The following is a 23,558-nucleotide window of genomic DNA, read 5'->3' as shown; positions in this document are numbered from 1 at the left end:
ATAGGAACTTCTCGCTCGTGATCAGGCGATTCTAATTAATTTCCCCTACGCGTATATCATCATTGTCATACATCTCGCTCTGTGTCAATGCTATAGCTCTAACTTCACACAATCACCAGTCTCTTTGAGGTATGACCAAGCATTATACATCATGTACGGTGTTTTTTTTATTATTATTCTCTTTAATAGGGCCACTCTAAGGAGGGATCCCTTGGTAGTGTGGTCAGCTAATCAAGATGGTTAGATTTAGTGGCTAGGCAAAGTTGTTGGGATGGCTTGTCATATATAATGAAGGAGAGATTATGAAAATTTGTGCGGGGAGGAGGGAGGGGAGAAAGAAGGGCTCAAAGTCAACGGACAAAAAAATATTAGATCCCAATTTGGTCCAGCTTCGCTCAAGGTAAATGAAAAAAAAGGAAAATCCCTCCTTTGAAACAAAACAAGATTATTTTTCTATTATTAATAATAATAATTTAGATCATATAAATATTATTTTTTTAATCTTGTGATTGCCCGGTTAGAGGCGGGTTTACCATGAAGTGGCCTTCCAGCGGGCACTGTGCATTGTCATTAGTGAGGTTGAGGAAGTGACGGAGCGGTTAGGGGTTTTGGCCTCATTTTGAATTGATGGGGTGAGCTACTCTCTTGTATCGTGAGCCCACTTATCGAATTGATAAATGGTGCACTTTTTTGAAAAAAGAATTCTATAGGAGTTTCTTAAAAACCACATAAATCCATTTTCAAGTTCATGGTAGTAATGCTTCATTAATCGGATACTAATGTCTCAGCGTGTTTTCCATGCTAACATGAGCAAAATCGAACAGGGACCAGAGAGATGATTTGAGGTGTGGGGGGTGGAGACTATGGTTGAGCTTCAGTTAATAAGATATATACTTGGTATTTTGCTTACATTTTCATTTTTTTCCCCTTGTCACAGCAAATTCCCCAAGCATAACATGTGAGTGTGACAACACAGTTCCTGTTCTCTTAGCTTATCTTGGATTCAATCCCCTCATCCAAAATTAAATTCCATTTGTTCCCTATTTCAGAGGGGAATTTCTCGGGGTATCTCTAGTATTTAGCAACACTTTAATGTGTCCTATATATTCCCTTGGTTCATCCCCTATAGTCATTTCCCATGATTCTCTGTTCCCTTGGGTCCACTATGTACAGGTATTGCACATATAAATCATGAAACTACCAAATGCATTGGCAATTGCAAGTTGATGTACAACTATAGAAGTGTGTTTATTTGGGGATGAAGTGGGATATGTTAGGTCCATCCTTATTTTCTGAGATGGGATAGCCCCATCTATGTCTTTGGCATAAGGGATATAATGCTCTTATTTTTTTTATAAGGAATGTGAGGGTGTGGCCCGCATCTCAATTCGAGTCCGTTAATTTTTTTCATATAAAGTTGACCTGGATCTAGAAAAATATTCCATTTCAAGGATTATTCTGTCCCACCTGTTATCGAACCGAACACCCTGAAAATAGATTTGTCCCCACATGACTATCTCATCCCTTTCAACCAAATACATTATAACTTATTGACGGTTCTGCAGCTCTGGCTCGTTTCGGAAAAGAGCTATGATGGAGGCTCGGGCTCAGCTAATTTGGCTTACAAGCTGAGCTGAGCTTTTTGTCCTCACCTAGTTCTGCCCATGGGGAATCTAACATTATCAATCATACACCATATCTTAAAGAGATGCTGCTATGATACGTCAAGAAGTCAAGTTTTAAGGTAGAATATATGGTAGTTGGGAAAATAGAATCATTACATAAATGTTAGAAAATAGGGATGCCAACGCGACATGCTTGCAGGCTTTGAGGCCCAGTAAACCTAATTGTACTTTTTTTTCATCCATTTTTATTATATACTTGTTGATGAAAATTAACTTAGAATATGGGCTCTTATGTAAGATAGCATCGCCTGCATCCTTACAAAGAGACAGATAGATCCAATCGTACAATTAAATCAGTAATTTTATAAGAGAATGAAATAACATTCTAGCTAGTGTATCCAAGAATGCACAGTGAAGTCCGTATTTAAGTCCCATCCAAAACGATGTGATGTTAGATCTGATCCAAAATATTTAATAATGTAGCTCAAGTTTTGCATAGCCCCTGAGAACCAGACAAGCCAATGTTAAAATTCCTACTGTGCATAGGGAGGGCAATCAATCATCCTACTGCATGAGTAGGTCCCTGCTTCCTGTTCAAAATACTTTCTCCGTTCTACGAAGACTACATTTTTAGAACAAAGCTAACAAACTAATGGTGAGAGAAGAAAAATCAAATGAACACTCATTAATACGAAAATAAATTATCGTCAAATGATAACCTAGGAATAATTTTGAGTTACAGATTAATTATAGGTAAGAAAGAACAAAGTTAAAGCGATCGAAAATGAAGTCTATTTAAGGACCAGTTTAGTATGGCTCTAGCTATAGCTCCACTCATTCTATAGCTGGAGTCCAACCAAATAGTTTCTACACCTAAAATAGAAATATAGTTGGCTAGAGCGTTATCACAAAATAAACTAGAGAGGTGGAGTTGAGTTCAGACCGCTACACAACTTCACTTTAAACTTTAACTCCTAAAGTTAAATTTTAAGAGATGAAGATCTACTAAACAGGCTTTAATACGGAGGAAATGCATTCATCCACAAAGGTCAAAAGCAGCAGAAAGAGAACGAATGCCTTTGCTGCATTCAACCCAAAGCAGAGCTGCAGGGGTGCCAACTGCCAATCAGGCAATCATCCACTCTGGGAGCGACAGGCGACGCCATTGATGGGCACACCCCCTCGCCGGGGCCGACGGGAGACGAGACGACGCAGGCACTGTTTTGCGGCCGACCCAAGCCAAGCCAAGCCAGGAGCCATCCCGTCCCATCACGACGCATTGCTGCCGCGGCCTAATTGGGCAGGAAAAGCCATGGCCCACCCCCACCGCCTGGCCAGACGAGACGGCCCAAAAAAGGATCGGCCCAGAAAAGCCCACGAGAGTACGACGCACGCACGCGTCGCCGGGAGGCGGGGCCCGGGCCGGCGCCGCCTCGCCCAATGGCCGTTCGACAGCGGAGGCGATCGAAACCACCCCGGTATCGCCAAACCGCCTCCTCCTCCTCCGACGATCCGGCGCGCGCTCCCTTTAAAATCCCCCCATTTCCTCCTCCTCCTCCTCCTCGTCGTCGTCGTCTCCCCCACTCGATCGATCCATCCATCGATCGATCGGTCCCCCCCATCGCGCGCGACGCATTCCGCCGCCGTCTCGCCGTGTCCACGTGATGGGGGCCGGGGCTAGGGGATAGGCGGATAGCCAGCAGCCACCACCACCAGTAGTTGCCGTGTGGGGATAGGTGTGGCTATAGGGCTAGTGGTCGTCGCTGATAGCGAGGTGGGTAGGGTTAATTTTGGTTGGAGGTAGAGAGAGAGAGAGAGGGAGGGAGGGAGGAGGAGGAGGAGGAGGAGGAGGAGGAAGAACAGGAGGAAGATGGGGCGGGGCAAGGTGCAGCTGAAGCGGATCGAGAACAAGATCAACCGGCAGGTGACCTTCTCCAAGCGCAGGTCGGGGCTGCTCAAGAAGGCGAATGAGATCTCCGTGCTCTGCGACGCCGAGGTCGCGCTCATCATCTTCTCCACCAAGGGCAAGCTCTACGAGTACGCCACCGACTCATGGTACGTACGTACGTACGTGTGCTTGATTAAATTTCATCCTCATCGCTTGTCTCTAAGCTTTCAGTTCTTTTCGCTTAATCGAGCAATCCTTGCGCTACATGATGTGTTCCCGTTTCCGTTCTGTTCGTATCGATCGATTGCCTTTGAATTCTGTGTGTGATTAATTCGATCTGTCCTGATTGCTCGAATTAATTTTGTTGCGTGTGTTTCGGGGTTATCCCCAATAATCTGTTTGAATTTCTGCTGCGATTGTTGATTGCTTGCCGGCGATGGAGGAGGCAGCGTGTTTTGCTATTTCAGGCTTTGAGCTGACGGCGTGAGGTGAGATGCGTTGCATCTGTGCACTGTAGCTACAGTGCCCGTACGAGGGTAATTTTATGCTCCGCTTTCGCTGGAGAGGGCGTTGCTGCTGCGCTATTTGGGGAATTTTTTTTTGGCCCTGCCGATGGGTGCTGCTTGCTTGGCGACAAGCTAGCTTTGCACCCAAAGGGGAGAGGGGTGATTAGCTAGGAACTCTAGTACGTAGATTTGATGGACCTGGGATTATTTGGGGATTAAAATGGTCTTGGCTTGTGTTCATCTAAAATTCTACTGAACTTGCTGCTTGTGTTGTGTGTGCCTCTTCTTTCTTCACTATTCCCCATATTAATTCTGGGCTCGTTTAGATCTTCTTTCTCTCTCCCTGGCCATCTCTTTCTCTTGAGGCAACTAAGCATATTAAGGGAGAAGATGAAACGGGATGCATCGGGAGATGGAGGAGTTCATATCTTAAGCTGCTGGTGACTTGTTGGAACCCTTTTCGCTGGTTCGTCTGCCTCTAGCTTTCTTGGACTCTTTGCTGATGCATGCCATGCTTTTCAGAACGAAAAGATTTTACTAGAACAAACTTATAAGCTAGGGCTGGCCTTTAATCTTTACTTCTTAATTCCCGGCTGTCATTAGTTCAATCTAATGGTTCATTAGTTGCTGGGTTCTACCTTTCCTATAAGGTTCTTTTTGAGATGTACATGGTTTCTGAAGAAACATCCATGCTTCTAGCTAGCCTGATTACAGACTGGTTTCATGCTGCTTCTTTTTTATCGAAAAGTCACCTTGGGGGAGAGTTTCCCACTTAACTCATTCGATTTTCTTAGTTCAGAGGGGAGGTACAAAGGTTACAACATTACATCGGAGGTCTGTTAAGATGTTAAGACTTAGTAAGAGGTAGAGAGGAGTTAACAGGAAAAAAAAGAACTTATAAGCTAAAGGTTCATCCTAGTTAGCGCTTTAGTTGCTGGGTTCTACCTTTTCTGTCAGGTTCTTCTTGGGATGTGCATATGGTTCCTGAAGAAACAGACATTAGAAATTTAGAACTAAGAAGCAAAACGTTGGATGCTTCCAGTATACCATATCATCTGAAGGATATTTATCCTTCTTGATGTTTTCGACAATGATTTACTATTAATGCATTGTTATGCAAGCTTTGTTAAGTCAACATGCAAATCTTAGAGTTTGATGGTTAATTCCAGTTCTTATATATTTTTTAAGTTAAAAATTTTCTTATCTCTCCTTTTTCCTCACTACATACGAATAGAGTTTGATCTGGCTGTTATAAATTTTCTTCAGTTTTGTGGGCATCCTTATATCTACTAATCAGACTCCCCATATGATCAGTGATTATCAGCTTATACTCTATTCTAATTCTATGAATGAACGACTAATTAACTTAATTAACTCCTCGCTGATTTAATCCAATAAGGGTAGTGTGTTGGGCATCCCCATAATGCTAGCAACCACATCTCTAGATAAGAGTCATTAGTATCACATATTTTGAAATCCTTCTCACTCTAACCATTGATCAGTGAGTTAAGACATAGGAGTAGAGCTTCACGTGAGGTAACAGTGTTTGGATTTCAAGGTATCAAGTTTGGGGTGGGAGTACACGAGCCGATGGATTAATCTGATTTTTTTTTCGTTTCTCGTACGTCATTAAACGTCTTATTTGGAAATCAACTCCATTAGGTTCCTGCAGGGTACTGTAGTTATGCTAATTAATCCTTCTTAAGACTTTTCCAAGATTTAGCTTTAAACAGATGCTTTCATGAACCTAGTTGGGAAACATGACAAATCCTCTTCGAACTTTAATTAAGATGTTACTTTAATTAGCATGCCTTAAGCTGGCATACGTAGCGGCAAATGCAACCACTTACAATTCATCACAAGGCAATAGATCGACTGGCTTTCTTGTTAAAGCTAAGCAAGTAGTTACCTACTGCGCCAATAAGAATATTGAGCCTACTCCATTGGTACGATGGGTAATATTTATAAATGCTTGTCGTTTAGGAGTAGCAAGACACTAGTTCTTTCATATTTGTTTGGGTGCCAATTTAGAAAACTCTCCGTACTTCAAATGTAGTAAAATACTCTCCTACTGCTCTTTGGACGATGAACGTCTACACAGACAAACAGTAGTCATATTTGAAGTGACTCGGGAGATATTTTAATTCTTTTTAACTATAAGCAGTAGAATTGTAAAGTTGGTTTCCTCCATCTTAATCCAATGCACGAAGTTCAGAACTCTGCTTTGATTAATAGAGCTCGCAGCGACTTGCATGCTGTTTTCACAACAAGACTCTTGTAGTATTGCATCTAGCCGTATATAGATGAGTCGGCAATGAGTTAACTCTGGCTCTCACTGTCTCACACGCTATTAGGGTTCCAGACTTCCAGTCTACTTGATTCAGAAAAATACAAATATTCTCTTATAAGTTAGCCCAAAATAATAAAATGGATATATATTTGCGGGCATTAATTGGTCTAACTATGCTCGGAGGCCTACTGGTCCAACTCGCGTAGGACATACAAACTCATAACCGCATAATATACCTGTTCAGCTATTTGGTTATACAGTATTGAGTTGATTCCTGCTGTTGACTGAACTGTAGCAACGTCTGTATATATCCGGGACTAATGATAAATTTTCAGTTTGGATTGCATTATTCACAATATCTTTTAAGCATTAATACTGTATTAATTCTCTTGACACTTCATTTTTGTAATAATTTTGTTAATTTTCCATAGGTTGATTAATTTCAAGTTATCCTATATACTTATATAGTTCATCTCCACTAAGTGTAGTTAATGATATTTCTCTCCTCTTATTAGACTACATTACCCCAATTATTTCTAGCCATTGGATAATAGATATATGGTTCAAATTTTCTCTTCTTTCTTCTCTCATTACACCAAGTAATCTCAATCATTTTTAGGCCTTAAACTCATAAGTATCAATTTGTTTTAGTTTTAATATTCATATTTCATCTTATTTGTACATATTATGCAACTTAATTTCCCGCAGCAACGCGGCAGAGTATTCATTTAGTTAATGTAGACAACCCAATATCACATGTGATCTTACTTGATTATCATTGATTAGACCCTGTCTAGGAATAAGAAGCAAATATGTTCTCTTTCAACAAAGTTATGTTTGCTTAAGAGTCTAGGGTGTTGTATTTCCCCTTAATTCTTTCTATAGATAGTTATACTTGCTATCCTGTTTCATTTCTTTTTCTTAACGAAAATGAGATACAGTTCAGTTGCTTAAGCTTTTCTTGACATGTATGCTTGTATTACATGTTTACCTTGACTTTGCCCCAGAAGTATACCTTCTATATATATGCATATTATCTTTCCCCAAAAGGTTATACAGACCCTTTTGAAAGGTTGACATTTTAGTATGCCGTAGAAAGTATATATCCTTTGGTTATAAAGTGAACTTGTTCAAAGTGCCTCAAGAACATGGAAATACTTTAGCAAACAATGAAGCTACTCCCTCCATTTATAATTCATTTCATATTATAAGTTACTTTGAATTTATTTCCTAGTCAAACTATTTTAAGTTCGACTAAATTTATAGAAAAAAATAAAAATATTTCTAACACAAAATAAACATTTTATCAAATATGTTCAATATTAAATTTAACGAAACTAATTTGGTATTGTTGATGTTGCTATTTTTTTTCTATAAATTGGTCAAATGTAAAGATGCTTGACTTGGGAAAAAGTCAAAACGACTTGTAATATGAAACGGATGGAGTAAGACTTAATAATGTTTCAGAACTTGAACCATATCAGTGCTACCACCAAAAGCTGATCATTCTGATATATGAAAATGTTTATTGTTAGCTTTGCCCAAAAAACCGTTTTCATGAACTGCATAAATACAACAATTTATTGTTTTTTTAGGGTTCTGTGTGTGGGGGGGTGGTGTGTTAATCCAACTCTTGTGTTAGAAGTAGATTGGCAAATCTATTCTGTATTATATCTTACATAAGTTCTTATAAGAATAAACTGCAAAATGTAGGTGTTGTTATTTACACCACTACGAAGTACCCCCATTTAAATTTTGAATGTATAACACCGTTGACTTTTATACATATGTTTGACCGTTCGTCTTATTAAAAAATACGTAATTGTCATTTATTTTGTTGTGATGTGTTTTAAGCATCAAAGGTAGTTTAAGCATGACTTTTTTTTACATAATTGCAAAAAAGAATTTGAATAAAACAAATGGCATTTTATTATGGGTTACGCATTTACATGTCATAATATCCACTGTGACATTTGAGAAACCTATTCATGTTTTGAACTAGAGATTATTAGTAGTTGAGGGCCTTTGTTAGATGCTGCTAGTCCTATGATTTTGGTTAGTACATGTATGGCAAGTGAAATCGTATTGATATTATATTCCCACACAATATGTAAGTTACTTCAACACATAAATATATAACAATATCTAGTTTTGTATTACTTATATATATATATTCTCATCATAGTGATAGTCACTAACTTACCTATTAAGACATTCAAAGAAATGGGCATCCTTCAGTTAGGATGTTACAGTGATACACCTTTTCGTTTTGACAATACTGCATACGCAGTTTCTAAAACAACTCCATGTTAAAACATAAGGGGTTGCACTCAAGTAGATTTTGAAGTGTGTGTGCGCGCCTGTGCAACTTTCTTGTTCTTCCTTCGTTTTATTTTAAACCTGGAAACTAAAGTAGGTTTCCTGTTAAATTCCTATCCTTTCTTAAAAAAATGGACTTCAAGAAAAAACAGACCAGAATCATAAATACAGTGTATGTATCTGACCTGTATATGAAAAGGTACAGCCATATGTGCATTTGTTGTTGAGATGGAAGAATATATATACTGCTTAGTTATTATTACAATTATTTCAAATGATGAAACGTATATTCCTCATTTTTCACAGTATGGACAAAATCCTTGAACGTTATGAGCGCTACTCCTATGCAGAAAAGGTCCTTATTTCAGCTGAATCTGACACTCAGGTAAAAATAAAGAGCTCTAATTCTGTTGTTTCTCATATCTCAATATCTTGTTTATTTTTTGAACTTTTCACTACACCTGTTTCGGTTGACTCATTCAAGACGGGTACATCCAACATTTTAGCTCTCCTCAAGTTGGATAAATCAATTAGGCATCATTTTTTATGGCAATTTTCCATTGTTATGTAGATCAACTTTTAATAAATATTGCTTTACATCTCTTTGAACAGTAATCTCTTACTTCAATGTACTTATCAAATATGTAGATTTATTCTAAATTAGATTATATCCATTTTTTATTACATAGCGTCCTGACCTTTTGGCATCCCAGCCCAATTGAACCTATTTGCTGTCTGAAATCTTGAAAACTCAAACTGAACTGTTCTTTATATTGGTGCAATTAATTAGGCTCTCTCTCTCAGGTCAGATCATTAAAAATTGTGGTATTGTTACATTTCATAAGTGAAATTTTGTTCACAAATTAGATCAAATTTATCTTCCATGTTTGTTTACACGTATACAGCTTTGCCAGTTCCCTCTTATTCAAACATTTTTTACACTATGATTCAATATACCTTTTGTGGATTTTACTGGAACAAAATCATAGTTATTGCCTAATGAAAAACTATAAAAAAAAATTTTGGATGCATGACTACATCAACACTCATTATGGAATTTTGTGTGCCAGAGAATATCACAAAACATATTTTTCATCAAATAAAACAAAATAAACATTTTCCAGAACTTTTGGCGTGGCTCATCAGAAGTTTGGAACCTTAAATAATCCTTGTTTTCATTTAGCTGGGACTTACTATAGTCAATTATGCTATTAAAAAGATCCATTCGTCTATTTGTTACGAATAATCTTTACTCTTTAGTTGGGGTTGATGGACTAATGGTGTACTCCAAAATCAGAAGTTCTTTTATGGCTAGATACATGTAGACCGGATTTGAAAACTTTCAAGTTTAGATTTGACAAAAACTTTCAACTCGCGATTGAAAATTTTCAAGTCCACATTTGAAAACTTTCAAGTTTAGATTTGAAAACTTTCGACCCAGATTTGAAAACTTTCAACTCGAGATTTGAAAACTTTCAAGCCTAGATTTAAAAACTTTCAAGTTCAGATTGAAAAACTTTCAAGTTAAGATTTGAAAATTTTCAGCTCAAATATTTTTGAAAACACGTATCCTAACAATTAAAAAAATCAGAAAAAACACGAAAGAATAGCGAAAAAAAGAAAAAAACGAAAAAGATGGAAAAAAAGGAAACACAAAAAAAAAGGAAAAAAATCGCGTGGGACCGCCAGCTGGCGCGCGCGCCAGTTCCGTAACTGACTTGCGCTCGCCAATTAGCATCCCCCATGTAGACATGCATATTCTTCGTTTGCAATATTTTTTGTAAGAAGTTGCTGTGTATGAACATTGTTGACTGAACTAATGTAGTTATTATGCAGACAGTGGTAAGTCATATTTCCATACCATAAAGAGTGAGACTGAGAATTTTCTAATCAAGATATTACAAAAAGCTGAACTAGCTAGGCAGACTGTAACCCTGTTATCATTCCTAGAAATGTTTGCTACTTTGGAGATAGTAGATAATATAGTTATCACGCTGATGAATTGTCAAGGAAACATACATTATAGTTCCCTTTCCTAACATGCACTATCTGCTTAGAGCTTTTCTCTATATAGATTTTGGATGGCACTATTGTATACTCTTCAGCACATTCAATTTCTAAACTTGTAATATTAGTGATTCTGTGCTTAGAATTGTGGAGGTCACTGTACATCCACCAGTAAATTTAGTTTGATGAGTGTCGAGAAGAAAAGGTAAGTGTGGAGTGGGGGACAAAGTTAATCATATTTTACTGCAAGCACACTGAAGTAAATCCATTTATTCAATATACACTGTACCTAAGCAATTCTCCACGGAGGTATCTTGCAGTTCTAGGTGTCCACAGTTTTAGCTATATGCAGTGCCAAAATCGATTAAAGTTACACTTGTTAATATAGAAATTCAAGGTACTCCAAAGGGCACAATCATTTGCACAATCAGTTCTTCCTGGCAATTTTTCAAATATCAGCTAATGTATGAATAGTATTGTGATACTTCCTATTTACTCAAATTTATTAATGTAAATCTTCTATGCTTGCTTGTATAGGGCAACTGGTGCCACGAATATAGGAAACTGAAGGCTAAGGTTGAGACAATACAGAAATGTCAAAAGTAATTGGAAACTACTCACAACTGGTGCCATTATGACATTATGTACTATACACTGTTGACATAAAATTGTTCGCCTTAAATCCTGCAGGCACCTCATGGGAGAGGATCTTGAATCTTTGAATCTCAAAGAGCTGCAGCAGCTGGAGCAGCAGCTGGAAAATTCGTTGAAACATATCAGATCCAGAAAGGTGGTTTTTGTGATGAGAATTATTCAAGGCTGATATCAACAATATGTGCAAAATTTATATGGTTTTTATACAGCTAAATATAGATGTCCTGTATGTTTTACGAGCTGACAATTACAAATCTCCTTTATGTGCAGAGCCAACTAATGCTCGAGTCCATTAACGAGCTTCAACGGAAGGTAATGATGTCAACCATGTTAGACCTTTAATTGAGTACTGGGACTTGCTAGAAATAACCTTGTCAAAACTCGAGAAATCTTTGGCCGGCCACCAGTTGATACCATCGCGTGTTATGTTTCATACTCTTATTTTAAGTTCCCGCCATGCTTGCAACTGCAAGTGCTGCCACACTTTCATTTTCTAACATGCACGCCGGATTCTTGCTGCAGGAAAAGTCACTGCAGGAGGAGAATAAGGTCCTACAGAAAGAAGTAGGCTGCTAGCCTTGATGCCCCCTAGTTTCCATGCTTCAGCTGATCTTGGTTTGTTTAACATCAATCAAGTTAAATTGACAGAACCCTTGCTCCTTCCTACAGCTGGTGGAGAAGCAGAAAGTCCAGAAGCAACAAGTGCAATGGGACCAGACACAACCTCAAACAAGTTCCTCATCATCCTCCTTCATGATGAGGGAAGCCCTTCCAACAACTAATATCAGGTAAGTAACTAGCAGCCTGAAGTTAGTTTCGTCCTTATGTAGCACAGACGAATAACCTTTTGGACTAAAGATCATTAGATCCAGCTTTATTAGAAAACAAAATTAAATGGCTCGTTTAGTTCACTACCATATCAAAATATTGACGATACTAAAACCTAGACAAATATTGGAAGTGCTACATTTTTTTGTCAACTTATATATGTTATCACTATATTTTAATAGCAAATCAAACATTAGCTAAAATACTATTAAAAATACCAACAACTTAATAGGGGCATATTTTGGCACCAACCACCAAACAACTGAAAGTTCTAACAAGGTTGTATAAACCAATAACTATCAAACCTTTTTTAGGCACCTCAGAATTTTACGCTTTTTTTTGTCTGAAAACACGCCAAATCTGCCCCTTTTCCCCCAAAACGCCAGCGGGCTTTTTCTTGTCATTTTGGTTGGTGATGTAGCTAAGAGGTGTGCTTATTCGTTCCACAGTAACTACCCTGCAGCAGCTGGCGAAAGGATAGAGGATGTAGCAGCAGGGCAGCCACAGCATGTTCGCATTGGGCTGCCACCATGGATGCTGAGCCACATCAACGGCTAAGGAGGCTTCAGATCCATACCAGTAATCACAAGTTGCAACCTGACCCGGTCCGGTCGCCTGCTGCTCTGGTTTACTACTAGTACTATTGTCATCTTGCGGTTGCGAGACGAGGAAAGCATTTTAGCCCTAAATTCAGCATTAGTAGCAAGCTGCAATGTGTATATTTTGGCTTCGTCCAGCACCGTCTTCCTCCCACCAGTAATTTACCCATGTAATATATGCGAGTAGCATGAACAAATTTTCCCGTTTCCAACCATCTCCATTGGTGTCATGTGTGACTTAAATAGCGAAATTTCAGCATTGTGCATAGTGTGATTACTGTAAGATAAATAAACTTTGTAGACAATAAGTCTCCGTTATCTTGCTGATTGGAGCTGAATCTGTCCGATCACCGGCAGAGCTGATTGAGCGCATACTGCATAACGAATAAATTGTATGCGAACAAGTTGATAGGCATAAATCGTTCGACTGTTTACAAAGAAAATAAGGCGTGACATTCTCAGTTAAATAATGGGAGATCATCTTGTATATAATGATCTTCTGCCGTCACTCCTATACAAACATTTTACCCATTACAAAAACCAAGAAATATACCAAGGCGCCCAAGCTCACTGTCACTGCTGACTCCCCTACCACTAAAAATTCTCAAGAGAGGATAACGAATGCTAAGCATTAGTCTTCTAAGAATGGCATTCAGAACTGTGGAACTATGTGCCGGCTGATGAGAACTCAGCCTATGAATAAATTAATCTAGCCACAACTTTAACATAAAGATATTGGTCAGAGGTTGTATTTAACTGAACAGGGATATGCTAGTATTAAACTCGAAGCATCTTCTCTTTCAGGCGTGAAATGAACTTGAATGTCTCCTCTGCTTTGACCTGTTGATACATATCACTTCTTGATACTCTGTCCGGATGGAATTTCAAAAGAGCTTGCTTGTAAGCAGCTTTAACCTGAAAAAAGTTTCATATTAAACAATTGTCAGCGGGAAGAGATCAATAATTCCTTATTTACATTTATGGGTATCATTTTATGAACTTATATCAGAACATGGCATAAGGTGGTAATTGATCTCGCCTAGATTGCCAGAGGCAATAATTGGCAAATCTTCCAAAATTTGTCATGAGAAGCTATCTCTTCTATAAATAAACAAACGAATTTGGGATTTCTCCATAGAAAATTGAAATACAATTTCCAAGTGCATATATCTATCTATGCATATGCCACAACAATAACAAGTAATAAGTTAATTCACTCGAAGTAACAGATTCGTAAGTTGGTTTCATATGGTACATAAAACATAACTACTTCCATTTCATAATGTTTGCCAATTTTCCTAAGAAATGTTGCTTCACAATGTTTATCCGTTAGTAAATCAAGTATAATTATCACTCCCTCTATTAAAATTTGTTACCCGGCTTTGAACTAAGCAGAGACTATCAAAGGAAGGTAAAAACCAAACTACTTGTAGTAATAACGCAATAATCTGCATTAAATATAGTTCTCTCCATGCGAAATAGTGTTGTTTGCAACTGAATTGCATGGATGTGAATGTAAAGCATGGAAGTTGATAGCCAGAAATGGTGTATACAAATTTTGCATAGTTTATTGTGTGTGCGTTTCAATCAACAAGATGAAATCTAGAGGTGCCTAAAAATTCAACATAGGGAGTAAAATTTCAGTCCATCATAGTGTTTCAGAAGAGGTTAAGTGGTTCCAGATTGCAATTTAGCATGAAAATGTATGGCAATTCCTCATCTTTTTATTAGAGATCAATTAGTGGTTGGTCCGTGAATGAGATGGATATCATGAAATGGACAACATACAACTGTTCATGAAGCTTACTGTTATAAGGTATTGAGTTTAACAGCAATATGCAAGGGACAAGGGATACTAGCATTTTATATTGTACTGGAGAGACAGATAAGATATAACAAGAAGAAAAACAGCAGCAATTAATAACTTTACTACTACAAGGAAGAGATAGGTTGAATATGAATAATATACCTCACCACCTTCAGCAGCAATGCCTAATGCACGCAATATAGAAGCCATATCAATGTATCTTCTTTCCATACTTTCGAGCTCCAATCTCACCACCCCTCGGTATTTTTCTTTTAGTTGTATATCCGCTTCATTCTGATTCAACAAAATAAAGGAACAATCTAAATATTAAACAATAGCACATAAAGATTGAAGCAACCAAATGCTCTTGAAAACACATAGGCGGACAATAGAGAATCATGCAAGTGTTTGCTAATACGCTAGAGGTTATAACAAGATACCTTTCGCTGTGATTCACGGACTTCTTCTAATCTTTGTTTTTGTCTCTTCTCCATGTCAAGTAATCGCATTGCTTCAGCCTTTTTTCTTTTTCGCAACCTCTGTGCCTCCTCAGCCTGCAATAATTTTTAAAAGGAAACATCATGAATTGCATGTAGGTGCTACTTGCTTCCCTCAGCCTGCTATCCATTTATTTATTTGTTTTGTGATTACACTATCATGCCGCAATGTCCTCAAAACTAAACATTCCAACAATATAGTGCAATAGCATAATGCTCATTGAGATTAACACTGAACTTATTTACATTCTAATATTCATGCAGTTCACATCCTTCTTGTATAACTTTAGAACAATTAAACTAAAAGCGGCACAAATCGTACCTGTATTCGCAGTTGACGCTGTCTGGATGCCCACTCCTCCTCCTGTGCCCGTTTGTACTCATCGGATTCTTTGTGCTTTTCACGTGCACCGATTAGACCATCCTGAATGTCTGCAGCAACCTGAGCCACGGCAGGTTGGCCTGATTTTTCTGGACCATCAACTAAATCCTTCTGAGGTGGCATGCAACCTCCCAATATGACATTTGCAGAAGGATTCTTATTGGAGGAAGCAGCAGATGCACAACAGTTTGCATCTAAATGTGCCGATTTTTTCTCGGATTGCTTTGAGCAGTCGCATCTGCTAGAAAGAGGTGGATCTTCTGTTAGTCGACCATCGAGAGAACCATTATCTGGTTCAGGACACATCTCTTTGTTCTTTGTGGTACTTTTATTGTGAGCATCTATTAGTGTTTCATCCTTCCGTGCATATGTGCCATCAGATAACTTTTCATCCAGCTTTTCAGGAGTACTGACAAATGTAGGACTTTGATCCTTCCAATTTGCTGAGGAGCATGCAGGAAAAACCCTGTTGGCAGAGACAAAGCTGTAGTCTGTACATTGTTCAGGTTCAAAGGTTTCATCTATGTGTGGAGATTGACTTCTTTCTGCAGTTTTTTCAGGCACAGAACCATTTTGGGAATGAGTTGCTTCGTCATTACAAGCTGGGTCAGGATCAATTCTGGAGGTGGCATTGCAGTCTTCAGCTTCATTTGCATTGGAAGCATTGCCCTTTGAACAATCATGGGCATCTGGAACTGAAGGTTTAGCATTTGCACCGCTTGTACTGATTGGTCCACCTTTCTTCAATACATCTTCACTAAAATACTTCCTGATGTACTCATTTATATCGCATTCTGCATCATTCTCCTCACTTTCATCTGGCTGTGTACTTGACTCGGCACTTGATGTGGATGTACTCTTCCGGAAACCTTGAGGCATGCTTTTCCTCGAAGCAGCCTTCTCCCACTGTTTGCGAGCTGACCCAGAGGCGTCATCAAGAATCTCACAATCCGAGCCATCATCTCCGTCGGAGTGTCCTTCAGACGAATCACTCTCATAACTGTCAGAAACATAATCCAGTCCATATCTGTTTCTCGGGGAGACACGGCCGGGCGTCGTCACTGCTGGAGAACCAGCGGCAGCACCGGCAGAGCTGGGTCCTGCCCTATCACCACCACCACCCTCCTCCTCCTCCTCATCATCATCATCTAAGTTAATCACATTACTACACGAGCTGTTCCCTCTCTTAGTCTTGCACCCAGAAGACGCGCGGCCTTTCGCCGCATCACCATCGATTATGAAGACCTCCTCATCGGAGGGGCCGTCGCCTAGGTCGTCGTCGTCTTCATCGATCACCACCACGGTGGGCGGCGCGGGGGGCTGGTGCCTGGAGCACCTCGTCATCGCCGGGATCCCCGACGGGAACGGCGCGCGGTGGAATCGCCCCCACGACATCGCGAACGATTGGCGGCGCCCCCCAGCCCAGCAGCAGCGGCGTCAGCCAGGGCTAGGGCAAAAATCCTGCGAACAAACCTCGATTCGGTCAATCGGAACCCCCCCCCCCCCCCCCGAAATGCAAAGAAACCAACCCCAATCCCAATCCCAACCCCCAAGAACCCTAGTTTCCAAGAACCGGATCGAGCAAGAACGGAAAGAAATAAAAGAGGTGGAAATGGGGGGATCGCGCTTACGGCGGGGAGAATCGACGGGGGAAGCTACCGAATCGGAGCTCCCGCTCTCCTGTTCCGATCCGGGAGGAGGAGGGGGAGGAACGGAAAGATTGGGGCTTTGGACTTTCCGAGTCGGGGACTCGAGACGAGACGAGTAGACGAAGCCGAGACGACCGAGGCGAGGGGAAGCGGGCGGTGGAGGACAGGAGGTCAGGTGGACTCCAACGACGCCAAGTCGAGCGAGCCGCACCCGCACCGCACGGACCCGGAGCCACCAGATTCCAATCCGCTTTTATTTCCGGGCCTTTTTTTTGGACGAGGGGCGGGAGGTTGGCAAAACCACCACGTTTTCCTGGATTTTATGGGCTTTTCCGGTGGAAATTTTGCGTGCGTGCAGCGTGCCGCCGCTGTGGTCTGTGTGGGGCTAGTACGAATGATGGACCAGAAGGCCGCAAGCGAGCGATTTTGCCCGCGCGCAGCGGGCGTTCCCCCTCGCAGCTGGTGCACGTGAAACGGGAAGGACGGGATACCGTCTCCTAGAATCAGGACGGACTCAGGCTGCATCTCCCCCGTATTCCGCGTGCACGCTTTTTATACTGTTAAACGGTGTAATTTTTTTTAAAAAAAATCTATATGAAAGTTGCTTAAAAATCATATTGATCTATTTTTTTTAAAAAAAATTCTATATGAAAGTTGCTTAAAAATCATATTGATCCATTTTTTTTAAAAAAAATAGCAAATACTTAATTAATCACGCAGTAATGGACCGCTCTGTTTTCCGTGTGCACTGGGTTGGTAATACGTACATCCGAACACAGCCTCAGGGTGTGTTCGGCACCCACTTTTCCCAACCCATCTCCCTCGTTTTCCGCACGTCCGTTTTTCAAACGGTTAAACTGTGCGTTTTTTTCAAAAAGTTTTTATACGAAAGTTGTTTAAAAAATCAAATTAATATATTTTTGAAAAAAAAAGCTAATACTTAATTGATCATGCGCTAATATGTCGCTCCATTTTTCGTACGGACTGTTCTGGCTGGGAACAACAAATGACGAACACAGCCTCAGAATGCTAGGGAAGCTCGCTAGACGGCCATCATCGGCGACGGTTAAACCGAAATTCTTATGTATTTTTTATTAGATAAAGATATATAAACAAATTTATCTATATAGAAGAAACTATATTTATCAATTCAAATGTTCGGTGTCAATAACAACACGACGTCAAAAGAAATGGTCAGATTGTTGTCAATACTGACAGATGAATTGATAAATATATTGATAGATATAGTTAATTTTCAATTGAGTGAGAATAGTCTCCGAAAGAAATGCTATCGCTTTCAACCATTATCATGTAGAGCACCAGAGGCAAAAAAGCTGCCAGCCAGAACAAGATCGCGCATCGCGGTGTAGTAAGGCCTCTCACAGTGCAAGCTATGGGGCCCGTACCCCTAGCCTAAAAAGTTAGTCCAAAACACCCACCCCACAGTGCAAGTACCCATATATGTGTGGCTTAGTTGGATAGAGACACAGATAAAAGAAACGAAGCCCGCAGTGGGCGGCACCCTACGCAAGGACACGGGTAGCGCACACAAATTATTTTTCCTCACCTACCCCCACCCTCAGCAAATCGCCTTCTCGGCTTCTCCTCCCCTTCGCCTCGCCTTCTCCTCCCTTCTCCTCCCTCGTCGTGCTCTCCTCCCTCGCGGCGGACGCCGGGGACGCCGCCGCCGTGCGCCTTGCCGTTGACCGCGCCGCTCGCTTCTCCTCCCGCGCGGACTCGGGAGCGGTGGGAGTGGACGATGTGGCGCCAACGGACGGCCGGCGGCAGGAGCGGACAAGCAGCCGGTGGCGGGAGCGGACGAGCGGCCGGCGGAGGAGGGGAAAGGCTCGAGCGGGGCACGCCTCCACCGTGGCGACCTTGCCGAGGGGGACCTCGAGCAGCGCCGCCGGACCCAGGGGAGCGGCGAAGCCACGCGACACAGGCCGCCGCGGCGAGCGCGGCAGCCGCCGCCGCCACGAAGAAGAGGAGCAGAAGCAGGAGTCGCCGCCGCCGTTCTTTTCTTGCATGTCCAGATCTGTTGGTTTGGATGATTTTGCTATGATGATTTTGCTTTCTTTTTCTTTTTCATCTTGTTGAATCCGATCTGTTCTTCTCTTCCAATCCTCAAGAATTTCTTGCCTTTTCTCTTCCAATCCGATCTGTGGCGGGAGGGGATTTTTGGGAGGGTGAATAGGGGATTTCGCCAGGGGAATCCCGCGCGAGAGCACCGGACGGCGAGGGAATGACGCCCACAGCGCACGTGTCTCGCGTCGATTCCTCCGTGCACGCCCTCGAACAGGCGAGGTTTCGCGCCGCCTAGTTTGGTCACGAGCACCCTAGCTAAGGCGCGGGTCCAAGCGACACGGCGGAAAAAAACCTACGTGGCGGGACTAAGGCACAGTCCACCTAGACGCACTGTGAGAGACCTAAGAAAGAAGTACTAGTGAAGACTGTGTACACTGTACGGTAATATGGTAACATATTTCACTTTGTACAACTTCATCATGGTAAGTAGTATATACACTATACAATATACACACAGCTACGTACAGCCCCGCGCGTCCAACTTTTGCAGACTTCCTGCACGGGCCGGCCGGTTCAGATTTCAGAATACATGTTGACACGGTGCAGTGTCGCTATACATACCAGAGCACATATATATACACATCTTAATTAATATTTATATTTCCTCCGTTTCATAATGTAAGTCATTCATGTATTTTCTATATTCATATTAGATTCATTAACATTAATATGAATGTAGAAAATGTTAGAATGACTTATATTTTGAAACTGATCCATCGAATCAATTAATGACGTGGTTGATCGGCGTGTGTTTTGTTTATATAATCAGACGGGGTAGGAGGCCATCTGTGCGATGCCGCAGGCGCCCTCGCGGCCGACGCCGCGGCGGATCCTGACGTAGCCGCCCTCGCCCCACGACGCGCCCCACGAGTTCTTCATCAGCCAGTAGCCCGTGCCGTCGCTCGCCGTGCCGTACCCGACCGCCGTCACGGCGTGGTTCAGCTCCGTGCCGCACCCGGCGCCGCCGAGCACGCCGCGGTCGTAGAACCGGAACACGTACCCGGCGCCGTTGATGGCCACGGACACCGGCTGGCGCGCCACGGCCGCCATGAGCGCGCCCTCGTCGTTCGACGGCACGTCCTGGAACCCCCGGATGGACGCCGCCGCGCGCCCAGCGGCGGCGCGGCACGCGCCGTCCACGCCGCGGTACGGGTAGGACGACTCCGCGGCGAGGCCGCCGCGGCGCGCGATGTACTGGAACGCGGTGTCCATGAGGCCGCCCTCGCAGCCCTGGTCCTCGCCGCGGACGTCGCAGTCCACCAGCTCCTGCTCCGACAGCGACACCAGCTGCCCCGTCCTGATCTTCGCCAGCCCTTCCACCGCCGCCACCGCCGAGAACGCCCAGCAACAACCTGCATGCCCATGCATATATTGATTAATTAGTCAATCCATCAGCTCACTAATACAGCTTCTTCTTTGTGATTAGTAGCACATATTAGTCAAACAGTTTTAGCTATGTTTGACTCTCGAGTTGACTAAAAGTGCATGCGTAGACTGTTCTGTAGACTGGCTCGGTAGAATCTTCTGTTTACTTGGATTGACCATTTTTACCTTTCCGTTTGACCGCGGGTACGTGTCATGCCATGCCATGCACGCACGCCCAGTTAATTAATTGCAAATTTTATCAGGTGATTATTCGATTCAATTACGTAATTACCAGTTGACGCATGCAAGATCAAGTAATCATTAGTTTGTTCGTGTTCGCCGGAGTTCGTACCGCACGAGCCTTGGTCCTTGACGCCGGTGACGGCGCCCATGGCCCTCCAGTCCATGCTCTGCGGCGCGGCGGCGAGGCTGAAGTTCTCGTACAGGAACCCGCCGCCGGCGCCGGCAACGGCCGCCGGCGGGCGCTGGTAGCCGGTTCTGGCGGCACGGAACTCGTCGTCGGTGAGGTCGGCGAACCTGTTGGTGGCCAGCCGGTGGCCGCCGCCGCCGTCCTTCTCCGCGGCGGCGTTGAACGAGTCGATCAGCTTGGCGTTCGCCCTGAACACCTCCAGCCGCCGCGCCTTCTCCTCCTCGTCCTTGTACGTCTTCCCGTGCTTCGCCATCCACTTCTCGTGCCTCGACGCCATGGCCACGTCGGCCGCCGCGGCGGCGGCGGCGCCGTCGCCGGCGAGCTCGCGGCCAAGGGCGGCGGCGCCGCTCATGACAAGAACGGCAAGGACGAACGTGGACAGAGCCATGGCTAGATTCACAGCCAGCTAGTGCACCACTAGCTCTCAGTCCCTCACACAACGGCTAGCTTTTAGCTCTTGCTTGGCCAAAAGCTGCAAGGCAGCAAGGGGTTTATATAGAAGCAGATGCAGCATCAGGAAACTAAATGAAATGTAAAAACCAAGACGAGTTAGGCAGGATTAACAGTGAGCAAACGATCACATTAGCCTTAAAGAAAATACATGTAGCAATCACAATTAATGACCAGCAAGAAGGTCCAAGATCAAAAGAGCCGTGAAGTAAGATCCTACACACGCATAATTTAATTTGCTGAAGCTAACGGCCGGATGACATCGATCGATCGATCTCTGCTATATATGCATTGATTAGATAACGAGCATGATGTTGCCGTCTTTTTTTAGCTGAGTGAGACCTGCAAGAACATGGAGGCCATGCACACATTTGTGCTCCTTATGAAATAAATCGAATTATTATCGACTTTGCATTGGTGTCGTGAGCCATCCGTTCTCCTGGATGGAACTGTGAGTGATTCCCAACCAAGGTTAGGATCAAGCCGAAAGATAATGTGGATTCCAACAGTGACCTTGGAATCTCTTGGCCTCAGGTTGAATCGATGGGGACTCTCAAGTCTCAACTCTGCCAGCTAAACAAGTACTTGTTGCAATGAATTGAGCGAATGTTTGATAACCAATCTCATGAAAAAAACCAGCTAAATTCCCGTACATCGCTTCGTGTTATGTTCTTTGAATCATACGCAAAGAAAGAACAAAAGAGATGGCATCAATCGATTTCTGCGGTTCTCTTAGAGTTCATCAGCAACAGTTGAAACGACAGCCGATGGAGAGGATTCGTGTCGACATCAGGGTATCTCCCTTTGGGCACGCAAGAAAAACGGTTGAACACAACGGCGCATTTCTACTTAAGTAGAGAAAGGAGTCCAGGCTAAAAATTGACAGCTTATGGGGCTCACATTTTGTCAGCTACGAACGCTTCCAAACGGGATCCTATCACGGTTTCCTGCTTTATCGGCTGCTGGCTGCGCACGTAACAAGAGTCCCAGCTAACCTTCTCTTCAGACCTTGGTTTATCCTGATGAGGTCAGGGTTTCTTTGCTCTCACTGTAGTGCAATCAGCCAATCACTCCCTTACTAATTAATCTCGCTTCTAAATCGTTCTGTCTTGTCAGAAATGAGTGCTAGTGAAATATAATCTCATGCAATAGCTGGAAGTGAAGAAATGATCATGAGTGCTGAATTGCTCCTGCTATTTCAGAGAAAGTTCAAGGATGGAATTGAAGTTTCAGAGAAGTTCAGAGATAAGAGACTACAACATGATAAAGAGAATGGCTCTGCTGAAGAGTACAACCTCCTCCAAGTATACCACTGCTGGAGCCTGAAATTGAATGGCTTCATTGGTGAATCCAGAGAGTAAGTATAACCTCCAAGTATGGACCAAGGAGATGAAAAAACTTACATCTGGAACATGGTTAATTAGGCTCATTAGCAATGCGTAAATTATGATTTTAAGAGTCTGTCAATTCAGGGTAGGGTAGGTAAATAAGCTGCCGTTTTCAAGTGAAAACAAATGAGAGAAATGGCGTATGTTTCAAGAGAGGGATTGCCTTAAATATGAGCTCCACATCTTTGCTCTGGTGGAGCATGCTGTGGATGTGTTACACTGCACATCACCAGTATCTGTTCTCCGAATAACTCTTCCAAGTTTGAAGCCAAGAAATTTTGTTCTGCAAATCTTAGGAAAAGTATGGTTCCTGCAAAATAAGTGCTCTGAAATTTCTAGGTATCATAGGTTTGAAACTCAATATTATGACTATACAAGGTGATGTTCTGAAATTTCCCTTTTTCTTCACAGTGGAATTGAATCCAAAATGTTCTGAATTTTCCTTGCCTTACATAGTTACATGTTAATACATGGTCTTCTGTGCATAAGCCATTCCGACGTCAGGAAACAGGACAAGCCAGAGAGCTTTCTGCCATAATTGAAGAAGGCATTCTCTTCTGTCACTGGACAGCCCCAAACTACTATGATCGATGAAGAACAAAGATTGCATTCAATCTTTTTTGAAAGGTGATTGCATTCATATAAGGAAGAGAACAAGGAGGGAAAGAAGTGGAGGAGGATGAGTCCTTGGGATGAAGGCAAGTAGGCAGTACTGGCCAGAAGGCTGGGCTTGAGGCTGAGAACACCAATGGCGGATTGGCGATGGCTTTTTCGCCATGCCAGCATGTG

General features: G+C 42.4%; 3 protein-coding genes across 5 annotated transcripts; 1 reads left to right on the top strand and 2 right to left on the bottom strand.

The window, feature by feature from the left end:
• The first annotated feature begins 3,189 nt into the window (after nt 1-3,189).
• LOC4334140 (MADS-box transcription factor 14-like) lies at nt 3,190-12,914 on the top strand. Of its 2 annotated transcripts, none has more exons than NM_001402270.1 (8): nt 3,190-3,680; nt 8,935-9,013; nt 11,173-11,237; nt 11,326-11,425; nt 11,560-11,601; nt 11,812-11,853; nt 11,938-12,077; nt 12,567-12,914. In NM_001402270.1, exons 1-8 carry the CDS (start codon nt 3,496-3,498, stop codon nt 12,673-12,675), a joined length of 762 nt encoding a protein of 253 aa, NP_001389199.1. In that variant the 5' UTR covers nt 3,190-3,495; the 3' UTR covers nt 12,676-12,914. The 2 variants fall into 2 exon arrangements, with proteins under 2 accessions (NP_001389199.1, NP_001389198.1); NM_001402269.1 differs by having other exon boundaries at nt 11,959-12,077; nt 12,567-12,806.
• Nucleotides 12,915-13,178: 264 nt separating this feature from the next.
• Nucleotides 13,179-17,216, bottom strand: LOC4334139 (uncharacterized). 2 transcript variants are annotated; one of them, XM_015775546.3, is made up of 5 exons: nt 17,034-17,216; nt 15,343-16,863; nt 14,964-15,077; nt 14,686-14,817; nt 13,179-13,631 (listed from the first exon to the last, which is right to left on the bottom strand). In XM_015775546.3, the coding sequence occupies exons 2-5, from the start codon at nt 16,795-16,797 to the stop codon at nt 13,494-13,496; spliced, it is 1,839 nt and encodes a 612-aa protein (XP_015631032.1). In that variant the 5' UTR covers nt 16,798-16,863; nt 17,034-17,216; the 3' UTR covers nt 13,179-13,493. The 2 variants fall into 2 exon arrangements, with proteins under 2 accessions (XP_015631032.1, XP_025879638.1); XM_026023853.2 differs by having other exon boundaries at nt 15,343-17,216.
• Nucleotides 17,217-19,518: 2,302 nt separating this feature from the next.
• On the bottom strand, nt 19,519-23,079 carry LOC107280424 (senescence-specific cysteine protease SAG39). The gene is made up of 2 exons (XM_015775040.2): nt 20,854-23,079; nt 19,519-20,488 (listed from the first exon to the last, which is right to left on the bottom strand). Exons 1-2 carry the CDS (start codon nt 21,317-21,319, stop codon nt 19,902-19,904), a joined length of 1,053 nt encoding a protein of 350 aa, XP_015630526.1. The 5' UTR covers nt 21,320-23,079; the 3' UTR covers nt 19,519-19,901.
• Nucleotides 23,080-23,558: the final 479 nt, after the last annotated feature.

This window comes from Oryza sativa, chromosome 3 (genome assembly GCF_034140825.1).
Source record: "Oryza sativa Japonica Group chromosome 3, ASM3414082v1".
In the NCBI taxonomy this organism is placed as follows: Eukaryota; Viridiplantae; Streptophyta; class Magnoliopsida; order Poales; family Poaceae; genus Oryza; species Oryza sativa.
The sequence above is the reverse complement of the archived record's forward strand: the minus strand, read 5'-3'. Positions and strand labels throughout refer to the sequence as shown.